Source organism: Molossus molossus, unplaced genomic scaffold, assembly GCF_014108415.1.
Source record: "Molossus molossus isolate mMolMol1 unplaced genomic scaffold, mMolMol1.p scaffold_m16_p_5, whole genome shotgun sequence".
Taxonomy (NCBI): domain Eukaryota; kingdom Metazoa; phylum Chordata; class Mammalia; order Chiroptera; family Molossidae; genus Molossus; species Molossus molossus.
The window spans coordinates 67,145,441-67,167,676 of NW_023425388.1; the positions used below are offsets into that span (position 1 = coordinate 67,145,441).

General features: G+C 39.5%; 1 protein-coding gene across 2 annotated transcripts; it reads left to right on the top strand.

The window, feature by feature from the left end:
• The first annotated feature begins 443 nt into the window (after positions 1–443).
• On the top strand, positions 444–20,930 carry IGSF11 (immunoglobulin superfamily member 11). 2 transcript variants are annotated; one of them, XM_036242868.1, is made up of 6 exons: positions 444–602; positions 2,084–2,291; positions 5,543–5,698; positions 17,185–17,307; positions 18,119–18,269; positions 19,781–20,930. In XM_036242868.1, the coding sequence occupies exons 1-6, from the start codon at positions 564–566 to the stop codon at positions 20,220–20,222; spliced, it is 1,119 nt and encodes a 372-aa protein (XP_036098761.1). In that variant the 5' UTR covers positions 444–563; the 3' UTR covers positions 20,223–20,930. The 2 variants fall into 2 exon arrangements, with proteins under 2 accessions (XP_036098761.1, XP_036098762.1); XM_036242869.1 differs by having other exon boundaries at positions 18,203–18,269.
• Positions 20,931–22,236: the final 1,306 nt, after the last annotated feature.

A 22,236-nucleotide genomic window follows, 5' to 3' on the forward strand; every position in this document is an offset into this window, starting at 1 on the left:
TCTGTTCATTTATTTAGTCTTATTTGATTTATTTTATCAGCATTTTATAGTTTTCAGGCTATCGTTCCTGTAAATATTTTGTTAGATTTATATTTAAGCATTTAATTTTATAGTTGTGCTAATGTAATGATGCTTTTTAAAAAAATGGCATTTTTTTATCCCCCAGCATCATTTCAAGTTTTGCTCAAACCCTGTCAGTTGAATTCTCCCGTGTTACATTTGAATCTGGCCAAACACCAAATAATGTCTTACAAAACAGAATAAGTAGCCTCTACTATATTTTTCATTGATAATTACTAAGAGGTAAAGAAAGGAATGACCTGTTAGTAGTTGTTTGGTAAGACTGTCATATCAGTCTGTATACGTGATTGATGATGTGAAACACACAGACCTCTGTCAGGAAAAGGTGAGCTTAACCTCCTCTTGGTTCTTCTGTAGGTGTCGCAGCTTCCCTGGAGGTCTCAGAGAGCCCTGGGAGTATCCAAGTGGCCCGGGGTCAGACGGCCGTCCTGCCCTGTACGTTCACTACCAATGCTGCCCTCATTAACCTCAATGTCATTTGGATGGTCATTCCTCTCGCAAATGCCAACCAACCTGAGCAGGTACTTCTGTTCCATCCTGTGCTGCCTCTGGAATGTTCAGCTTTTCAGAGGAGGCGGGGAAAGCACTCTGAGTACGGTTCGACTTCTAGAGAAAGGTGACACTTCCAGTGGGCGTTGCCTGTCCCGTTTTATGTCCTACTCCTGCATCATTAGTCCACAACCAGGAGAAGCTATCCTCTTTTTAAGACTTGTTTTTTTAAATGAACAGATGTCAAGGGGATTCTTCTGAGAATTTTATGTAGGAACCTGGAGTTTCATTAAAAACCACCCCTGACAGGAAACACCAAGCCTGAATATATTATACCAAAGCAAAATATATAAAAAGGAAGGGACTGGCCTAACATAAGTGGATGAGAAAGTACTTTTCAAAGATAGTGCTAATATTAGGAAAGTAACATTTAACAGTAGTACTTGAATTATTTGGCTCATTGCACAAGTATTTTAAAATTAACAAAGCTAGCCAGGCAGATTGGAGCCTCAGATACATTAGGGTACATGAAAATAGAAGTTATACCTAATAACATATGTCAGGTATAGGTAAAAGACCCATAATATGTGATATCCACTGCAGAAAATAATGTTCAGAAAATTAACGAGTTGCGATTATGACTGTACCTTCATTCCCAAAGGTATTTCTATTATGAAGCTTTTCTGCTTCAATAAGCTTATTAGTACCTAAAAATAATTGATAAGCTCAATTTTCTGAAGGAATCTGGGCTGTCAGGAAAGGGTGAGGACATAACCTATTCATTTTTCTATAGGTGACCAAATAGATATATTTAATTGGAGCTTCTTGTATTTCTTTAAACTATGGAACTTTTGTAATTGGACTGAACCTTTGAGATCATTTTGTTCAACCTCATCATTTTAGGGGTCAATGACTGAGTCAGAGAGGCAGAGAAAGGCTTGACCACGGTTATGCAGACCTTTCCTGGTAGAGCTGGAATAGAACCAAGTTCCTCACTCTCAGCTCAAAGGGCTTTCTGCAGCACCACTCTGAGTCCCCCCCCCCATGGACAGTTAACTTTGCTGATCGTATGTCAATTTCTAGTCTCAATCAGGGGCTTGTAACGAACTCTTCTTCCCTTCTATGACATTCACTTATATTTATCATTAACTGTGATTTATTATTTTGTGACATGGTTAGTGTGAGAATAACAGTGCTAATTTAAAATTTTTTAATTTGGAACTACTTTTTTGAACTGGTAAAAATATTGACGGGCTAATAGTAGCCTAGCATAAAAACGTTTTCTGTACTCTGATGAGCTAAGTAAGGAAACAATGTTTTTCCAATTTGGTATGTAAGAATTTAGAATCCCTAGATAGTTACAGATAGGTGTTACAGTAAGAACTTGGTGACAACTAAGTTAGAAGTAAAATTTTCTAATGTTTGGTGCAGTCTGCTGTGTACTAGGCAGTTATCGTTGTGTGTCCAGAAGGAGATACAGTGGCCAATGTATTGACTTTGGTTTCTTTTGCAGGTCATTCTGTATCAGGGTGGACAGATGTTTGATGGTGCCCCCCAGTTCCACGGTAGGGTAGGATTTACAGGCACCATGCCAGCCACCAATGTCTCTATCTTCATTAACAACACTCAGCTCTCAGACACAGGCACCTACCAGTGTTTGGTTAACAACCTTCCGGATAGAGGGGGCAGGAACATTGGGGTCACCGGTCTCACAGTTTTGGGTGAGTGACAGCAGATAGTCTGAACACTGGCTTTACTCAGGAATCTGTTCTCAAGCATGTTTCTTTCTGCCTGTCCTACACTCGCAGGCTGCCTGTGTCCTTCTCCTGTCTTCTCTCCATTCAGCCCACCTCGACTCTGCCTCTTCGTGCTGCTTGGTTCCCCACCCCTACTCCATTCAGCCAGTCTCTGAAGTTCACTTCCCAGGTGACTGTTTCTGAAGGTGGACAAAGGGGCTATAAAATACCATCAGAAGTGGCCTCTCACTTTCCGTAGGCTTCTGCAGGATGAGACTTATTGTTGAGAGCAAATTAAATCAAGAATTATTTATTGAGCCTGAAGCACGAGTTTAAGCACCTGTGACAACACGTGAACTACTACTTCACATCTGTGTAACACTGGGTGGGCTCACCGCAGTTCTTGGTTTGCATCTCTTGTCCTGGCATAATTTTAATAATACTTTTACTCTCAAAAGTATCCTTGTTTGTATAATACATTATATGATCAATTTGGTCTTGTTTGTTTGTTTGTTTATTTTGTTAATCCTCACCCAAGGATATTTTTTCATTGATTTTTAGAGAGAGTGGAAGGAGGAAAGGAGGTGGAGGAGAGAGAGAAAGATCAATGTGAGAGAGACACATCAATTGGTTGCCTCCTGCATGTGCCCCCATCAGAGCTGGGGATCAAACCTGCAACCCAGGCACATGCCCTTGACCAGGAATTGAACCTGCAACCCTTTGGTGTGTGGGCTAGTGCTGTAACCACTGAGCCACATCAGCCAGGGCTTATCAATTTGATCTTAATACCAAGACCAAATAGATTTTGGGCCTTATCCAAGGTTCTGTAGACAATGGACAACAATAAAGTTTATATTAAAAATGTAGGACTCTTTACTCAAATCAGTACTCTTTCCATTATACTGGCAAGTTAGACTAATACTTCATTAAATCCATTCTAAACATGTTTGATTTCTCAATTCCACTGCCTCTGAGATGAAACACTGCCTCCGAAATGGATACTTAGGGCAGAAGTGGCTAAGTTCAGTTCATTTACGGGGACCGAGGAAGTACTTAGAAAAGGCTGATGCTTTTGATGGTCCTTCATCCCCGGGGTCTCAGAACCTACTGCCCCACTCCTGGCAAACTCTCCCCCTTTCCCTTCCATTACTGAGTCACTTGAGGACACCGCAGGGGGCTTCTTGCCATTTTTCTTCTTTGGGCTAGGGTATGCTATACCCTTGGTACCGTGTGCTCCTAGTTTTCAAACAGAATAAGAAAACTGAGAACCAGGTTGGAGATTTCTATCTTAGAAGAATTATTTGTTCTAGTATATTAAAATTGCAGACTTTAAAATACTCTGAGTACTAATGCCCTGGCTGGTTTTTGCTCAGTGGTTAGAGCATCGGCCTGTGGACCAGAGTCCTGGGTTCAGTTCCCACTAAGGGCATGTACCTCGGTTGCAGTTTGTCCTCAGCCCTGGTTGAGGTCGTGTGGTGGCAACCACTTGATGTGTCTCTCTCTTCCTCCCTTTCTCCCTCCCGCTCTATCTGAAGATAAAAAAAATGCAAAAAAACTGTTCTTGGGTGAGGATAAAAACAAAAACAAAAACAAAAACAAAAAAAGACTGAGTACTGAATACTGTTGGAGTTTAATATTATTCTGATGCTTATATTTGTAAGTTAGGTAACTAGCTTCTCACATTATCTAAGTTTTTTTTTCATTTTTTTAAAGGAAGGAAAAAAACCTGTAACTTATTTTTTAGTGAATGCTAACTTCAAATAATTATTTTGGTTTCCCCTCATAGCATCACAGTGGCCATGTTAAAGGCAGTGAATTGAGAAAATTGGTTTATTCCATCATAGCAGTTAGGGTGCTCTGAGATTTTATTACCCTTCCTACCTATAGGTTACTCTCATTGTTCTCTCTTCCTTCACCCACCTTCTTTCCTGGTTCCTCTATATATTGCATTTATTTTTCATTCATTCACTTTTGCAAGACTGAGCACATTTATTGAAAAGCCATCAGCATTACAAGAACATTGTTACTTGGATTCAATCTCTACTGCCTGTATTTCCCAATATGTGACTCTAAGCCATGGACTTAGTTTGTATTTTTATTTACTTTCTTTCTTTTTTCATGCTATGAATCACCATCTTCTTCCTTTAGTGTTCTTATTTGGGGGTAATTTCTTAGTTTCATGTTCTTTGTGTCCTTATCTGCCTTAATGATTAGACAGTGTGCACTGTATTACTGTCAGGTGGCAGGTAGATGGGAACCGTACCCTAACTTCCCTCCATAAAGTAGCTTAGGTGAAAAGCGGGTCAGCCTGGTTTTCATTTGTAAAGTAGTAAAGAGCCTTGTTAAGGTGTCTCAGCCAGAGAGTAGCTGGCAGGATAGGAGGTTGCTCTTCCTTGAGATATCTTCTCTACAAGTGGTCTCTCAGTCATTAAAAAAACAATTAATTGTGGTTAAGTACACGTAACATAACATTTACCATCTTAGCAGTTTTTCAACGTACAGTTCAGTGGTGTTAAGTACATTCCTTTATTGTGCCACCAATCTCCATAACTCCTCTCACTTTGCAAAACTGAAGCTCTGTACCATTAAACAGCATGCCTCTCTCTCTCCCCAGCTGCTAGAGACCACTGTTCTGCTTTCTGTGTCTAGGAATTTGATTACTCTAGCTACCTCATATAAACAGAATCAAACATTGTTTGTCTTCGTGTGACTAGCTTGTTTCACTTAGCATAAGTTCATCCATGTTGTAAGCTGTATCAGAATGTCCTTCCTTTTCAAGGCTGAATAATATTTCATTGTATTTAGACCACATTTTGCTTCTCCATTCATTCATCTAGAGACACTTGGGTTGTTTCCACCTTTTGGCTATTGTGAATAATGCTGCTGTGAACATATGTATATTCAGTAATGTTTTTAAAGGCAGTATGTTGACACAAAGGATCTCAAGAAATTCTTCAGAGGAAGCAGAGTGAAACCACGACTATAGATATGTTGGGAATGTAATCAGAGAGTGTAGCCCCATTTACATATTTGCTCCTTGCTACCTGAAGTTGTAGGCCCTGCGCCTATGCTCAAGTCCTGTGTATAGTACATGCCCGTCCACTGGCATCATTCAGGTACTCCCGGTATGTGTTCCAAAAACAGTGAGGTTCTGGTGTACTGAACGGTGAATGTCTCTTCTGTCATCATTTGGCTCATAGTCATTGCATACTCTATTGTTGTTCTTCCTGTTCTAGTTCCCCCTTCTGCCCCTCACTGCCAAATCCAAGGATCCCAGGATATCGGCAGCGACGTCATCCTGCTCTGTAGCTCAGAGGAAGGCATTCCTCGACCAACTTACCTTTGGGAGAAGCTAGACAATACCCTCAAACTACCTCCAACAGCCACTCAGGGTATGTATAGTGTTGCTTTACCCATTTAATTAATTATTGTGGAAATTTTTGATTCTAAGATTCACAAAGTAATAACTTTAATAAATTTTGAAAAATCACACTATATTTATAACTGTTGAAAAAACAATCTGATCTGGATCATTTTGTATTTTCAACTGTAAAGAGAATAAAACATTTTATTTTATTTTCTCATTGCTGATTGTATGAAATGTATATTAGCCAGTGGTAAATGTATATGGAAATTCTGTTCCATTATGCTGAAGATTTTAAAATAGCTTAGTGATCCCTGGCCAGTTTTGCTCAGTGGTTAGAGCATCAGCCAGCAGACTGAAGGGTTGCAGGTTTGATTCCAGTCAAGGGCATGTACCTGGGTTGCAGGTTCAATTTCTGGTCCTGGTTGGGGTCATGTGGGAGGCAACTAATCAATGTGTCTCTCTCACATTGATGTTTCTTTCTCTCTCTCTCTCTCCCCCCCTCCTCTCCTCTCCCCTCCCTTTCTCCTACCTTTCCTCCCTTCCACTCTCACTATGCACTCTCTCTAAAAATAGATGGAAAAATATCCTCAGGTGAGGAGTTAAAAAACCAATACAAATAAAATAAAATAGTTCAATGGTAGCTTCTTTGTACTGTTTGTTAACTGTAAGATAATTCTTGAAGTTTAAACTGAGAATTCACTTCCTACTTGAGACACAACTGCCTGTTGTAGAATGAGAAACATCAGCATGGTCATGAAAGGGCTAATCATCCTGTTTTCAACCTCAAGCCCAATTAGAGGAGGAAGATGGGAAAGAGAGCAGGAAAAGGGCCCCCAGATCAACCAGATCACACCAAGCAGGTAAACATGGAGGAGGCATGAGTGCCATTGATAGTTTTCTACATATAAAGCCAGCTATTTATAGTTAATATTAAAGGAAACATCCTTGAAAAATAGAGGACAATTGAAATAAAATGAGGGAAATGATAGAATTATATATAAAGTCTATTTTTTTTTTTTTTAAGTTAACAGTCTTGGGTGTTGCGTCATCTGTAATACAGAACATGTTTCCGGCAGCATTTTCAGGGCTGATTTAAAATCTTAAAGAGTTGACAGTTAATGGATGGGTCTAAAATAACCTCAGTTATGCCTGGTAAGTGTGAATCAGGGAAAAGGCAAGTCCTAAGTTGTATGGTGAAGTTAGACACATTAAAGAACTAGGAGCATCAACTTCTTAAAGAATCCCAACAGAAATAGTAATGGACCTCCCATCACCTTTTAATTAACCTAGCCCAGCCCTGACCAGTTTGGCTCAGCGGTTAGAGTGTCAGTATGTGGTCCAGAGAGACTCGGGTTCGGTTCCCGCTAAGGGCACATACTTCGGTTGCGGTTTGTCCCCGACCCTGGTTGGGTCGTGCAGGAGGCAGCCACTGGATGTGTCCCTTCACATCGATGTTTCTCTCTCTCTTTCTCTCTCTCCCTCCCACTTTATCTGAACAAAAATGGAAAAATGTCCTCGGGTGAGGATAAAAAATAAATAATTAACTTAGCCCAAAATTTCATTATTAAAAAAAAAATTCAACATAATATCTTTTGGGTTACTAACAATTACTGTAATATTGTTGTTCTCTACTGATTTTTTATTGGTAAATATTTTAGCCTTACTGTGGGCTAAATAGCTTTATTTGTGTACTAACTTATTAATCTCACCATTATAAGTGGTATATTTGAAATAGAGCTTGTCTTCAAATTCTGAAATTATATTCAAAATCTGGATTTTTCAGGGAGAGTTTTCTGTGACAGTTTACCTCTTTGGGCCTATGGGGGTTAAACAGTATCTCCAAGATGATATTGTTCATCTTAAGAGTCTATGATTTATTTTATAACATTTATTTGAAATATTGGATTGAGTTTTGTATTACAGATGAACACTTAAAAATGGTTGTTTGTATGTAAGTTGCGAAACATCTGTAGAAAGAGCTTTCCATACCTTTGTTTCTGAATGAATATATATCAATCAAATTTTTTTATGTTTTCTTTGCAATTTGAATATTCTTTGGTACATTAGGTATAAAAGAACTTGAATACAAAATGAAAATGTCTTTTATAATTCAAACTCTGGATTGGTTATCAATTACTTTAGATAATTTCATCTGTCATAATAATGCACATTAATGACTCTGAGTTTTATTTTAAATTTACATCTTGATAACTACATTAATAAAGTAGATCTCGCCCTGGCCGGTTTGGCTCAGCGGTTAGAGCGTTGGCCTGCGGTCCGGAGAGACCCGGGTTCGGTTCCCGCTAAGGGCATGTACCTCGGTTGCAGTTTGTCCCCGGCCCTGGTTGGTCGTGCGGGTGGCAGCCACTCGATGTGTCCCTTTCACGTCGATGTTTCTCTCTCTCTCTCCCTCCTGCTCTATCTGAACAAAGAATGAAAAAGTGTCCTCGGGTGAGGATAAAAAAAATAAAAATAAAATAAAGTAGATCTCAAAATAACATTTAATCTCAAATTAACTTAGAATTTTTTCAGAAGATTTACTTTACTAATATGTTTACAGTTGCTTAATGTAAACTCAGGATGCTTTCTCTGAGAAAAGAATGGTGGACATCTGGGGAGAGCACCCCAGATGCCTGATTAGTGATAAGGGCATAATATTTGAGGATTAGCATTGACCTTGTGTATAGGGGCTAGCTGGAAGGTATTTCTTAGAGCCAATTCTGAGACAATTTGAACATTAAAATAAATATATAGTCCAGTTTATAGTCCATTGAATAAAATGTGAGTTCCTGAATCTCTAATGATATACATAAATAAATGGGGGAGGAGGGAAAGCATTTTCTTACAGTAGAATGCCTATTAATGTATATAGAAGTAGTGATGGAGTTAGGAAAGTCATCACTGATGTCGAAATAGCTGAAGCTTGATAAGGAACAAGATATTTACATAGTTCCAAAATATGTCTCCACAAATTACTTATTAATTGCAAAGAAAAAAATAATACAGTTAACCCTTGTACAACAAAGGTTGAATTACACGGGTCCACTTATAAGCAGACTTTTCAAAATAAACATGGTAATTGTATTTTCTCTTATGATTTTCTTAAAAACATTTTCTCTTCTCTAGCTTACTTTATTGTAAGAATACCATATATAATACCTATAACATACAAAATATGTGTTGACTGTTTAGGTTATCCTTAAGGCTTCTGGTCAGTAGTAGGCTATTAGTAGTTAAGTCTTTGGGGAGTCAGAAATTATATGCAGATTTTCTACTTCTAGGGGGTGGGGAGCTCCCCTAACCCCTGCATTGTTCAAGGGTCAACTGCAACTTTGTAGTAGAAAGACCTGGTGGATACCACTTTAACCAGGTGCTCTAAATGAATGTCATTAATATTGTGACAAACTGTTATCCTGTGCCTCCTAATGGTGCACTGAGGACACAACATTATTGCTGTGGTATTCCTGTCAAAACATATAACCTGAACCCGGTCACGAGGAAACATCCAGCAAAGCAAGGGGCAGACAAAACTTGCAGGCTGGAAGACTAAGGAGTTAAAACAACTAAATGCTATGCAGAATTTTAGATTATAATCTGGAAGAAATGGCCAAAAACGACATTATTGAAACAGTTGATGAAATCTGAGTATAAACTGTGGATTAGATAATACTGTTGTATCAATGTTAGATTTCTTGACTTGGATGCTTATACTGTGATTGTGTGAAGATTGTCTTTATTCTCGAGAAATACCGAATACTTGGTGGTAAAGAGGTACAGTGTCTTCAGCTCACTCTTAAATGGTTCAGAAAAGTATTATATGTTTAGTGAAAAAATTATAAACCTATTAGGGCAAAATATGAACAGATGTTGAACCTGAGTAGATGATATATAATATACAGAGTTTTTTGTGATATTCTTGCAACTTTTCTGTAAGTTTAAAATAGTCAAAATAGAAGTTACCAAAATGTTGTCCTCATATAAATTATATGTGGATATTCAAGAGGTGAGTAGATTTAGAACCCGTATCCTATGAGGTACACTCCTTTTCTTTTTTAAAAAATATGTTTTTATTGATTTTTAGAGAGAGAGGAAGGAGAGGGAGAAAGAGAGAGAAACAACGATGAGAGAGGCATCGATTGGCTGCCTCCTGCACTCCCCTGGTGGGATCAATCTTGCAACCCAGGCATGTGCCCCAACCGGGAATCGAACCCTTGGTCCACCTCTCAATCACTGAGCCACACCGGCTGGACTACACTTCATTTTCATACAGAGGAATAATAGAGTGGGTTCAGTATTATCCCTGTGGCATATAATACTTTTGAATTCTAAGATAAGTGAAAACTATATTTAAAGTTGGTATTATTTCAAGCAAAATGTAGCACTTTGGTCTATGCTTCAAAGGCTTATATAACTGGCCCAGGTTCTACTAAGTGGGAGCATAATGCATGAGACCGGTCACCAGCCTCTACATCAGGGTTGTCAACCAGGGACAGTTTCACTGGGCAGTGTCTGGAGACATTTTCATTGTCACAGCTGGGAGGAGGGTGCTACTGGCAGCTAGTGGGCAGAGGCCAGGACCGCTGCTAAACATCCCATGATGCACAGGATGCAGCATCCACAACAGAGAGTACCCAGACCAGTGTCAGTAAGTGAGTTACATCCATAGATTTTCACACATTACAACATCTATGCATTTCGGCAATACAGTCTCCTGGAGATTATTTTTAATTTTTTTTTTCATCCTCACCTGAGGACATTTTTCCATTTATCCTTAGACAGATTAGGAGGGAGGAAGAGAAAGAGGGAGGGAGAGAGAGAGAGAGAGAGAGGGAGAGAGAGGGGGAGAGAGAGACACATTGACTGGTTGCCTCCCATGCAACCCTAACCAAGCCTGGGGACAAACCGCAACCCAGGTATGTTGCCCTTGGCCGGAATCGAACCCAGGTCTTATTGGTCTGCAGGCCAATGTTTAACCGCTGAGCCAAACCAGCCAGGGCTCTTTGTGATTATTTTTAAACAAACTGCTCCATTCATAATGCTGATATTGTACTGGAATTTTTGCATCTGTGATCATGAGTGGCCTGTGATTTTTCTGTCTTCTATTGTCCTTGGTGCAGATTTAGTATCAGATTATACAGTGGCCTCAAAATGAGTTGGGCAGCTTTCCTCTTTTTCTATTTTCTGCAACAGTATGAATAAGAGACATGATCTGATTGTTTTCTACAATTTGCGTGTAAGAGCTTGTCTTGCTGTTATATTTTGTTGGTAGATTTTTGCATAGGTTAATTTAGATTTTTTTCTATAGCTGTTTCTCTAGAAAATGTAATTTTTGTCCAAGTTGATGCACACTGGCATCAGGTTGTTCACAGTACTCTGAGTATAACACAGATGAGTGTACCTGGGAGTGCAGGTTCTGCTGTCAGGGCCTGCGGCTGGGTCCTCACTCCAGGACTGGCTGACTCTGTGAGCCTGTGCCTTCATTTTCTTGTACGTAAAATGTAGACAGTCATCGTAACTGCCTCACAGGAAAGGAAAACACATGTAAAATGTTTAGAACAGCATCTGGCATGTATTAGTATTTAATAAATATTAGTATTTTTGTTGTTATTAATCTTCACCCGAGTATATTCTTCTGTTGGTTTTTAGAGAGAGGGAAGGAGGGGAGGGGGCAAGAGAGAAAGAGAGAGAGAAACATCAATGTGAGAAAGACATATTGATTGTCTACCTCCCTCATGCACCCCAACTGGGGCTGAGGATCAAACCTGCAACCCAGGTATGTGCCGTTGACCAGAATTGAACCTGTGACCCTTCAGTCAGTGGGCCAACACTCTAAATGCTGAGCCAAACCAGCTGGGGCAATATTAACATTTATACTATCATTATTATTATTCTCTTGTGACTTTTAAAACTCTCTGTATTTATGTTTTTTTCATTCCTAATTCTGTTTATGTGTGCTTCTCATCTTTACTTTCTGATCAATCTTGCTAAACCAAGCTTTGATTTTATCCTCTTATATATTTGTATTAAGTTCTGTTCTTCATTCATTTATTCAACAAATATGTATTGGACATCTGTTATGTTCCAGATACTGTTCTAGGTGCTGGAGATACATCAGTGAACAGAACAGAAACCCTTCCCTTTATAGAGCTTACATTCTAGGGTGGAGATTGAACATAATGAATCAGTAAATTGCAGAGATTGGTACAAGGTGATAAATTCTATTGGAAAAAAAGATCAGGGTAAAATGAATTTATTGGGGCATGAGGAGCTACAGTTTTGAACAAGGGGCTTAGGGTAAGCCTCATTAAAAGAATGACTGTTCTAGCAAAGATTTAAAGATGATGAAGGAATGAGGCATGTGAATTTGGGGCTGGAGAGGATTCCAGACAGAGGGGGCGGCCATAGGAAGGCCCTGAGGCATGAGTGTGCGCAGTGTTTTTGATGATCATCAGAAATGCCAATGTGTTTGGAGTGGACTGAGCAAGGCAGAGAGTAGTAAGAGCTATTACAGGTAACAGGATTTAGATATATGAAATTTAATTGTATTCTTCATCTTTTATTTTTATTTTTTTTTAATCCTTACCCGAGGATATTTTTCCATTTATCTTCAGACAGAGTATGAGAGAGGGAAGGTGGGAGGGAGGGAGGGAGGGAGGGAGAGAGAGAGAGAAACATCGACTAGTGCCTCCAGACCAGGGCCAGGGACAAATGGTAACTGAGGTACATGCCCTTGACCGGAATCAAACCTGTGACTCATTGGTCCTCTGGCCGATGCTCTAACCACTGAGCAAAACTGGCCAGGGCTGTATTCTGCATCTTTACCAGTATCTTATTGGTTTTAGCTATTATTCTATGAGAAAATGTGTTTAAAAATCATACAGTAGTAGTGTGGATTTGTCAGTTTGCTCTTGCAATTATGCTGATTTTTAAAAACCTACATTGAGCCTATGTCCTTAGGTGTTTACAGGTTTTTATAGCTCATTGATTCTCTAGGGTTAATAGGCAGTTTTGCCTTATTTTAATTGTTATTAAAATCCCTATTGTGGCTTTCTTAGACTAATTCTTGCTGGTATGTTTCTATTTTATGGTTCATTTACTTTCAGGTTTCCTTGCTTTATGTTTTAAGTGTATCTCTGGTCAATAGCATAAACCTGAATTTATTAAATTATTGGGTTTTCCGTTTGGAATCTGAGAGTCTTTGTCCATTGTTTGATTAAATACATTTATATTAATTGCGATTATGTATATATTTAGATGAATTTACAATATTTTATTTTCTATTTATTTTCTCCCATACCTTCTGCTGATTATTTCAGTGTTCTTTATAAATTATGCCTTTTTCCTTCATGGCTCCTAAGAGATCTTCTGTTATGCTCATTGTTTTATAATTTAATAATACTGTGAGGAGAGATGGCGAACTCTCCTGCTTGCTTGGGCACTCTGCAGACCTTTGTGTGGAGAGCATAGACGGAGCATGAGGGTGTCTTCAGGATCACTGTAGTCCAGCACTCCCGTGGCACAGGGCGAAGCCTGGGGCCTGGAGAGGACACCAGGCCTGCCCAGGGTCTTCGGATGGAAAGTACGCCTGTTCCTCCGCCGCGTTTGGGAGCCTCAAGAGTCTTGATTCTCATTCCTGAACTTCCCTGGCCGGTTCCCTTCCCAGTGAGAGTGTTTCCATAGTTCTCCCACCAGAGTAATAACGTTTCACACACTGAAGTTGCTGAATAAACAGGTGCTTATTTTCTCTTTATCAAGATGTTATTCTGATCAAAGACAAGTTTTTTCCCCTTCCTTTTTGCCCTCTGACATAAAAAAGCAAGTCCCATGGAATATACTCCCTCTTCTTTTAAAAAAAATTAAATACCAGTGATTATCATAGCTGTATTCATTTGTATATGCATCCATTTATTCTTTGAAGATGTGTGTGTGTATATGTACACACCTGCATACAATCTTTATTCTGTGCAACTACTTGAGGATAGGGTGTTGTGGAAGGTAGAGAGAGATGAATGTAAAGAGATGTTTTCATTGTAGAGCTCATCGAGAGATATAAATGTAAAGAGGTGTTTTCATTATACAGAGGAGATACATATAAAGAGGTAATTGTAATACTACATATTTCATGCTATAAAAATTTTTATAGTACTATAAAATTAAAAATAGAGAAGTGTTCATTTTCCCCGAAGAGTCTAGGAAGAACTTTATATAGCAAGAGATTTCTGAGCAGAAAATAATCTTAAAGGATGAGCATATGTTAAAAGGGGATATCATGAATAGGGGAAACATGAGTGCAAAATCTTGCAAGTATAAAAGTTTGACATTTTAACGTAGGAAAACCTGTGAAGCCAACATAGAGATTCATGGCAGGGAGGCTTGGCCAGAAAGGAGGTCGGCAAGTTCAGGTCCTGGTTGCGAAGGGCAGGCTACAACAGGAATGGCGTGTGGGTGTTCTCTGTGAGATGGGGGCTTTCGCTGGCCTATATAAAGCAAGAGAAGATACCCAGGTGTGCATTTTAGGAACAGCCTTAGCAATCGAGGTGAGGAATTAGCAGCCAGGTCATAGATGGGAGGCGCTGATAATAGGCCGTCAAGAAATGTAGAGCCCGATGTAAGGCCCTGCCAGTGGGGATGGAGGGAGGGCAGGGGGCAAGGTGGGATTCCAGAGAGACTGAAGGCAAAAGTCAGCAAGACGTTGATTAGATGTTGAGACTCAGAGAAAACTCACAGCTCAGATTTGTCTTAGGCCATTGAATGAACAATAACTGTATTAATCCAGAAGAAGTAACTTAGAGGTTCGCTTGAGGAAGATAGCGAGTAGGTTAGTGGTCCTCTGGAACCTCTAGATGGGGACTGAAATAAGGATAATGATAATAGGTAATATTTCTTGAGCACTAACTGCCATTCTCCTTTGAGAAATAAAGCTTAACAATCCACATAGAGACATATTGATTGGAAAGAATCCACTGATATCAAGTTAAAAACAAGAGCACTCTGCGTCAGCATTTCTGGAAACCCATACAGAAGTGTGTACAAGAGAGGCAGTTGTGATCTAATCAGTTAATCTTGCCTGTAGCTGTTGTCATGTGGTGTGTGTGTGTGTTCATGACCATGTCTGTTACTAATGGTGAGTCATTCTTGTAAATAAATATTAATATGTTTATACATGTAGTATATTTATACAAATGCCACGGGTAGTATTCTAAGAAATAAGTTTTAGAAGCAGAGTAAGTCCATAGCTTGGTAATTCTGATGCATGAGTCTATGTAATGTTGTTAATAAAGGGGATCCAAATATTACATTATTCAAATATTGCCCAGGAGTGTTTATTGCTGTTTTTTAGTGTTTGAATATTTGCTGTAGACTTCAGTTCTTTAATAGTAGAAATGCAAAGAGAAGAAGATGGGAATGTTGCTGTAGAATACACTGACATGAAAGCACATATGGATTTAAAATCTGAATTGGCAAGAGCAATATCTATTTCAATTGAAAATCAGGGCAAACAGCAAAATATTTTCAATGTTAAAAAAAGGAAATGAGCCAATACAAAGTGGTATGCATTCTAATGTCTGCCTTGAAGGTTCTTCGACCTTCCTTCCTTCCTTCCTTCCTTCCTTCCTTCCTTCCTTCCTTCCTTCCCTCCCTCCCTCCCTCCCTCCCTCCTTCCTTCCTTCCTTCCTTCCTTCCTTCCTTCCTTCCTTCCTTCCGATATTTCTCCTTTTTCCCCCATTGACACCCCCCCCCTCCGCCCCAGCATTGTTGTCTATGTCCATGATTATGCATACATGCATATAAGTTCTTTGGTTTACCTCTTCCCTTCCCCTCATATTTCTCTTCTGAAGTTTGTCAGTCTGTACCCTACTTCTATGTCTCTGGGTCTATTTTGTTTGTCAGCTTATTTTGTTCATTATATTCCACAAATAAGTGAGATCACGTGATATTTGTCTTTCTCTGATTGGCTTACTTTGCTTAGCATAATACTTTCCAGGTCCCTCCATGTTGTCTAAAGGATAAGAGGTCTTTCTTTCTTGCAGCTGCATAGTATCCCATTAGGTATATGTACCACAGCTTTGGACATTCGCAATGGGTACAGCTTCTCTCCCTGGTCATTCTTCACCTATAACTTAATTCAACTTTAACATAAAAATGAGATAAAATTTTCTACATCTGGAAAATTTGGTATGAAACAAAGATCATGACTGTAGAATAGTACACTTAATGCTGTATTGTTTTAAAGTTTTCCTTTAGAATTATAGAGTTTAAATATAAAGCTTTTGTAATATTATCTGTGAATATTGAAACAGACTTTAATTTGGCATTTATTTTTACCATTTTAATTATCAAATGTTTGTATCAGTTTGAGATAATGTTTTACATATTATTGAAATATATAATTTCTCCAGAGTATGTTGATTCAGCTAACAACAACCCATGCATTAATTATTATTATTTTCTACAAAATACTTCTGAAACTTATGGAAGAAATGACTCTGTTTATTATTATGGTCATTCATTACTATTTTAAAATACATAAATCCTATAAAAATTTAGAGTGATTTAGGGTTTAGGAATTTCTATCTCTCAACCTCAAATCCTGAGTATTAATATCTATTGGGAATTTGGAGACAGTCAACATTTTCCAAATTTCTTGACTTTTTTTTTCTTATGATTCAGAAAAATATGCATTTCCCAAGTAATGCCAGGAAAGAATTTCCATTGGGGAGCCTTGTCAGGCACTATACTAAGCTTATTTAGTCTAAACACTATCTTATTTAGTCCTCACAGTGACCTATGATGTTGGTAGCTCCATGTCACACATAAGGAAACGAAAACATAGATGAAGAGGTAACACATTCGAGACCATGTTTCTAGTAGGTGATAGGGCAGACTGCAGCCCAGGCTGCCTGAGTCTAGAGCACATCCAGAAGTAGTTCTGAAACTAAGGAGAGAGGATGGACGTGAAAATGTACACATTTGTTCCTCTCTAATTCTGAAGGGCACAGTGCATAGCTCCTGTGGGATACAGTGTTGCTGCAAACAGAAACAGTGGGGCGTGATGTCATCGTGCTTTCAAATTATGGTTCCACACTGTTGAACTTTCCCTGTTCTTTCCAAGAAAGAAGATCAAAAGGACATTTATTCTCTAACTTCATTTCAACAAATTGCTTCCTTGCCAGAGCAGGCCAAGTGCAGAGCCAGATGGAGGACTCCAGCCATCTCCTTTCTGAAAGGCCGGGTGCTTGTGGCCAGAAGCAGTCCGGTGCCTGCTGAAGGGGTGCTCAGCTCCACTCTGCCTTACCTGCACAAACAGCCCTTGTATCTCCAGATATTTACTGTGATGTCAAGATTCTAGTCTTTAAAATTCACGAGTCAAAAAAAAAAGAAAAAAAGATCTTTCTACAAAAGAAAGCTACTGATACCTCTTTAGTGTTTTTCTATTTTTATGGTCTTATCTTCTGCTGCTTTCTTAATTTCCCCCCCTAAATCCTAACTTGATTGTTATTTTTTTGACAGACCAGGTCCAAGGGACAGTCACCATCCGGAACATCAGCACTCTGTCTTCAGGTTTGTACCAGTGTGTGGCTTCTAACGCCATAGGAACCAGCACCTGTCTTTTGGATCTCCAGGTGATCTCCCGTAAGTCCCTAAAATTCTGATATCCACTTTGGGTCTGAAACACCAAGACCGTTGTTAAACTGGGGAATGCAGAGTGATGCTTACTTGTCTTTAGGTTGTTTGAAGATTAAATAGAAATTCGTTTGGCTTTAATCATTACTGAAAATATTTTATAAATGTATTAGTGTACTTTTCTGCCTCAGCAATATGACATCATCTTTATGATAAAATGTCTTTCTCTTCAGAATCATTAGAATTAAATCAATTCTGATTGCATAATGCTCTAGACATTATACAATTTGTAATGATTTATGGCCAAGATAAGACCTTCTTGTATTTTCTCCAAATCCCATATATCGGCCTAATTGTTGGGTGCCTTGTTCATAAATAAGCAGCGTAGAAATTTTCTCTTCATTTGAGAATTCTGGGTCATTTGAATTCTAGTTGCAAAAGGGAGTGATCTGCCTGGGATGAGGTGGTAAGTCATCCCACTGATTGCTAGGTTCCCGTGGGGCAGAGTAGGCAGGTTGGACAGCACCGAATCTTTCCTGCTCTGCGGTGGGCATGGCTCTTCTGAAGCTGGGAGGCATGTAGCTGTTCCTTCCCTAAGTAAATGTGAGCCTACTGTGTGTCAGTCCTAGCCACTGGGAGACAGAAAGATAAGGGAGGTTTAACCTTATATGGATGCAATACTTTAGGCAGTTTTGTACATTTTAAGAAGATTCTTCAATAAACTGATATATTTATAAAGTTGCACAAATATATATTATTTCTCTTTCTTTCTCTTTAACTTTTTTTTGTTCTTTAAATATACCTTAAATATATTTTGCAGCCCAGCCCAGGAACATTGGACTAATAGCTGGAACCATTGGCACTGGGGCAGTTATTGTCATTTTTTGCATTGCACTAATTTTAGGGGCATTCTTTTACTGGAGAAGCAAAAATAAAGAGGAGGAGGAAGAGGAAATTCCTAATGAAATAAGGTTTGTGTGTCGGATAATTTGTCCTGTTTAGCCAAGGTCTGTGTTGTTATTCAGTTGGGAAACTAAGATTTATTTGCTTATCTTATGACTGTGATGGCCAATATAGTTAAAATGGTTAAATGATATTTTCTTGTATGTGGTATCACTTTTCCTCATGGTACTAGTCAGCTTTATTTACTGGATCATGAAAAGGGAGGACACAAGTGAAGAATGCCTCTTTTCCCTCCCATATCTCCAGGGTGAGTGGGGTTCGGTGGCAGCCACAGTAGAAAAGTTAGACTAGAACTTGTGTTTAACATTGACACGTACTATAGATGAGAACATAAAGCGAGAAGGAATACCACAGGAGCATACTGGTACCTGTACACGGATAGGCCAAAGCAGTGTGGCTTAGTGTGAAAGGCAGTTCACTCAACAATGTGAACATGTTAGGAAAACAATGTCAAAATGACCTTTGAAGAAAATGGACTCTTGGCATGTTGTGAAGATGTGGGGGTTCAGACTCAGTCTCAGATTGCGTCACGTCACATCCTTACTGAAAATGCTTTAATGACTTAGGACTGTGTCTACTTAGCATGATGCACACAGCCCTTCCGTGTCTGACCCTCATCTGCTCCCTGGTCTTGCCTCCCATCGCTTCCCTGATCACTGTGTTCTGACCTACTCTGCATTCTCTCACGCGTCAGGTCCTTTGCTCAGGCCTCTGCCCTCGTCCTGGGATACACTCCTTCCTCTTTTCATCCATTTCCTCAGTAAATTCCTTGATCTGATTCAAGACCAGCCCAGCATCGCCACCTCACATAAGTTGACTTTAGCTCTTTGCCCAACCTTGCAGACTTGCAGAGGTTCGTATATTGATGATCGTCACCCCCATTTGACCGCAGGTTTCTTGGCTATTGGAGCTGTGTCTTTTTTACATAAAACATCTAGTGGAATGGTATTCAATAAATTTAAATGAATTATCCTTTTAAATTAAATTAATGAGTTCTCTTCGCCTCTTCTAATTCTTAAGGTATTCAGGGACTGATTTCATCCCAACATGAGATTACTAAGGAACACTTTCCAGCCCAGCACAGTGATTTCTCAAACCCAAAGTGCAGTGAGACCAGGCCTCCTCTAACCATTTCTTGAAGTTCTTCACACCCATAGCTTGGTTTCCTAGCTATTTTATAGCAAATAGCTCAGTGGAATCCTTCATGGACTAGTTTCCTATTTAGAGCAAGTATGCACAGAGATTTTTTTTTTTTTTTAAAGTTATATTGGAAGACACAAGTCTTTGGGAGATTTGAAATGACCCTTTGTAGTCTTGGAGACTGAGACGCTGAGGAAACGTTTTGGGGCAGTGTCTCCAAAGGAATGAGTGTTAAAGCAAGGCCATCAGGACTGCTGTGGTCTTTAAATATACCTTAAATATATTTCACAGACCTATTCGCCTTAGTGTGGAAGAGAGAGTCTTGGCAGGGTAGACCTGAAGGAAAGCCTAATGGTAGCTTTATTTTGTTCCTTTTCAGAGAGGATGATCTTCCACCCAAATGTTCTTCTGCCAAAGCATTTCACACTGAGATGTCCTCCTCAGAGAACAACACGTTGACCTCCTCCAATACCTACAACAGCCGATACTGGAGCAACAATCCAAAAGTTCACAGAAACGCAGAGTCATTCAGCCACTTCGGTGACTTGCGCCAGTCTTTCTCCCTGCGCTCAGGCAGTGCCAACATCCAGTCCGTCTGTGCTAACGGGAACTACCTGGTCCCAGCTCCACAGAAGACTCTGGTAGTGACAGCCAACAGAGGCTCCTCGCCGCAGGCCGTGCCCAGGAGCAATGGCTCGGTCAGCAGGAAACCTCGGCCTCAGCACACACGCTCCTACGCGGTCAGCCAAGCAACCCTGGAGCGAATCGGCGCCGTCCCGGTCATGGTGCCTGCCCAGAGCCGGGCTGGGTCCCTCGTGTAGGAAAAGAGCGGATAGAGTGTTCAGGAAAGAACCAGTGCAGTGCCCTGTGCAAGGGGTGGGTGTGGTGGGTGAGTCCTGGGAAGGCAACACTCTTCTTATCGTGATACCAGTAAAAAGCACAAAGAAGTCTGATGCTGTTACCTGGCCACTAAGATTTGTGAAACGAACCAGAATATCTATCCTGAGACTTGTTTCCCCACCACACATGTCCAGGATCCTTCTCAGTAAGCTGGATCTCAAAGAGGTGCCAAGCCAAGAAAAAGATGTAAGAGCCGAGTAGCATATAAAATCTAAACTGCAGTCCAGACGGGTTTGTTCTTTAGCTCATACCTAACAATAATTTTTCCAGAGACTCAAGTGCCAGATGGAATTTAGTAATGAAATTGTTTTAGAAGGTGGGTGTCTTTAGAAAAAACAATGAACATCCTGGGATATCTTCCACCTCTTCCCATTCCCTCGTTATGTAGAGGGCACAGGGCATGAATGGCTAGTATTTGTCCCAGCAGGGCTGGCTTATAACACAGAATCAAAACTTTTTACACAAACAAAATTCATTAAGAAATGGGGGAAAACAAAAAAAAATCTTCCTTGGGGAGCCCATTCATATTTATTTCTGATCCATAAATTTCATATTTGGAATATTGCTCTTGACAGATTCTTGCCTGTCTGTGTTTTTCTAGGGTCTGCTACAGGTCCATAACAATTACTGTTATTTCCTGCAAAAGTTATTATTATTTTTTTTAAAGAAAACGATTCGTTTTTCTAAAAAATACTTGAGAGGCATTAGACTAGAAAAGACAAGACTATTGTTGACACCATGTTCAGTGACTGTTCATTGGGCCTGCCCAAGGTCCATCACAAAGAGCTGGGTGGTGGGGGCGGCACAGGAGCAGGAAGGCAGGTAGGCCTAAGGGACTAGGTTCCTGGCAGCCTGTCAGAGCAGGCTTCCAGGTCGCCCTGCTGTCACACAGGGCTCCTCTTAATGAGGGCAGCAGCACCTGGTGCCTTTTGTATTGAGGTAGATAACTTTCTCCTTGTTTGACAAGTAGAGGTCAATAGGTTCTTACAGGGCTGGAGTTGTTTTGTTTTTGTTTTTTTCCCAAATAATTAGTTTTGCAGAAGATGATACTGAGACAAAAAGTATGTGTCTTCATATGACCCTGGGAGGGTCTGCCCTATATTTGCCAGAGCTCAGGGTTGCAATTGTGTCCAAATGCATTTTACACCCCTGTAAAAGAGACTCCTTTTGTGATTAATTACCTGGTGTGGCTGGCCTTGGAGTTCACCAGATAACTTACAACCTCCTCACTCTATTGTGCTCTGTAGATCTGACCATACTTGGATTGGTGACTATCTAGCCTTAATCACACTTTACCCAACACACAAATGTTCTCTTCCCAGACTTCTCCCTAAATTATTTATGGTACTGACCCTGTGATTCCAGCAGAGCATCTTTCCTTCCCCGGTGTTGTCTCTCACTCCCTCTTCCCGCTGTACTTTTTGCCCTCTTTTCCTCGAAGCATAATCATCACGTGGAGTGGCTTCCTGACTTTCAGATTTATTTGAATACATGGAAACCAACAGCTGCAGCATACACTGTTTTTCCAAGAGGGCTAAGCTCAGAACCTAACCATTCCAATATTGATGAAAAGTTGAATTTACTTTAGCATTACTTAATTTTTCATTTGATGGTTCTTGACTTTGTAAAAAAAATTAAATAAATGAATGTCTATACTTTTTAATAAACAAAGTGTGAAAATACCATGATACAGAGATGATGATAATATCAGATGTTTAAATAGCATTTATCTTGCATTTCTTTATTCTTTCTAATTATCTAAAATTTAATAAAAGTTTATTCATATAAAAACGTTGTCATTAATTATCATAGTATTAATGAATAGATGATTTTGTATTCCCCTTAATCTTATAAGCATTTTTCATTCTGTTAAATAGTATTCATAATCATTTTAATGAGATACAACATTCCAAAATTACTTAACTTTTGTTGTTA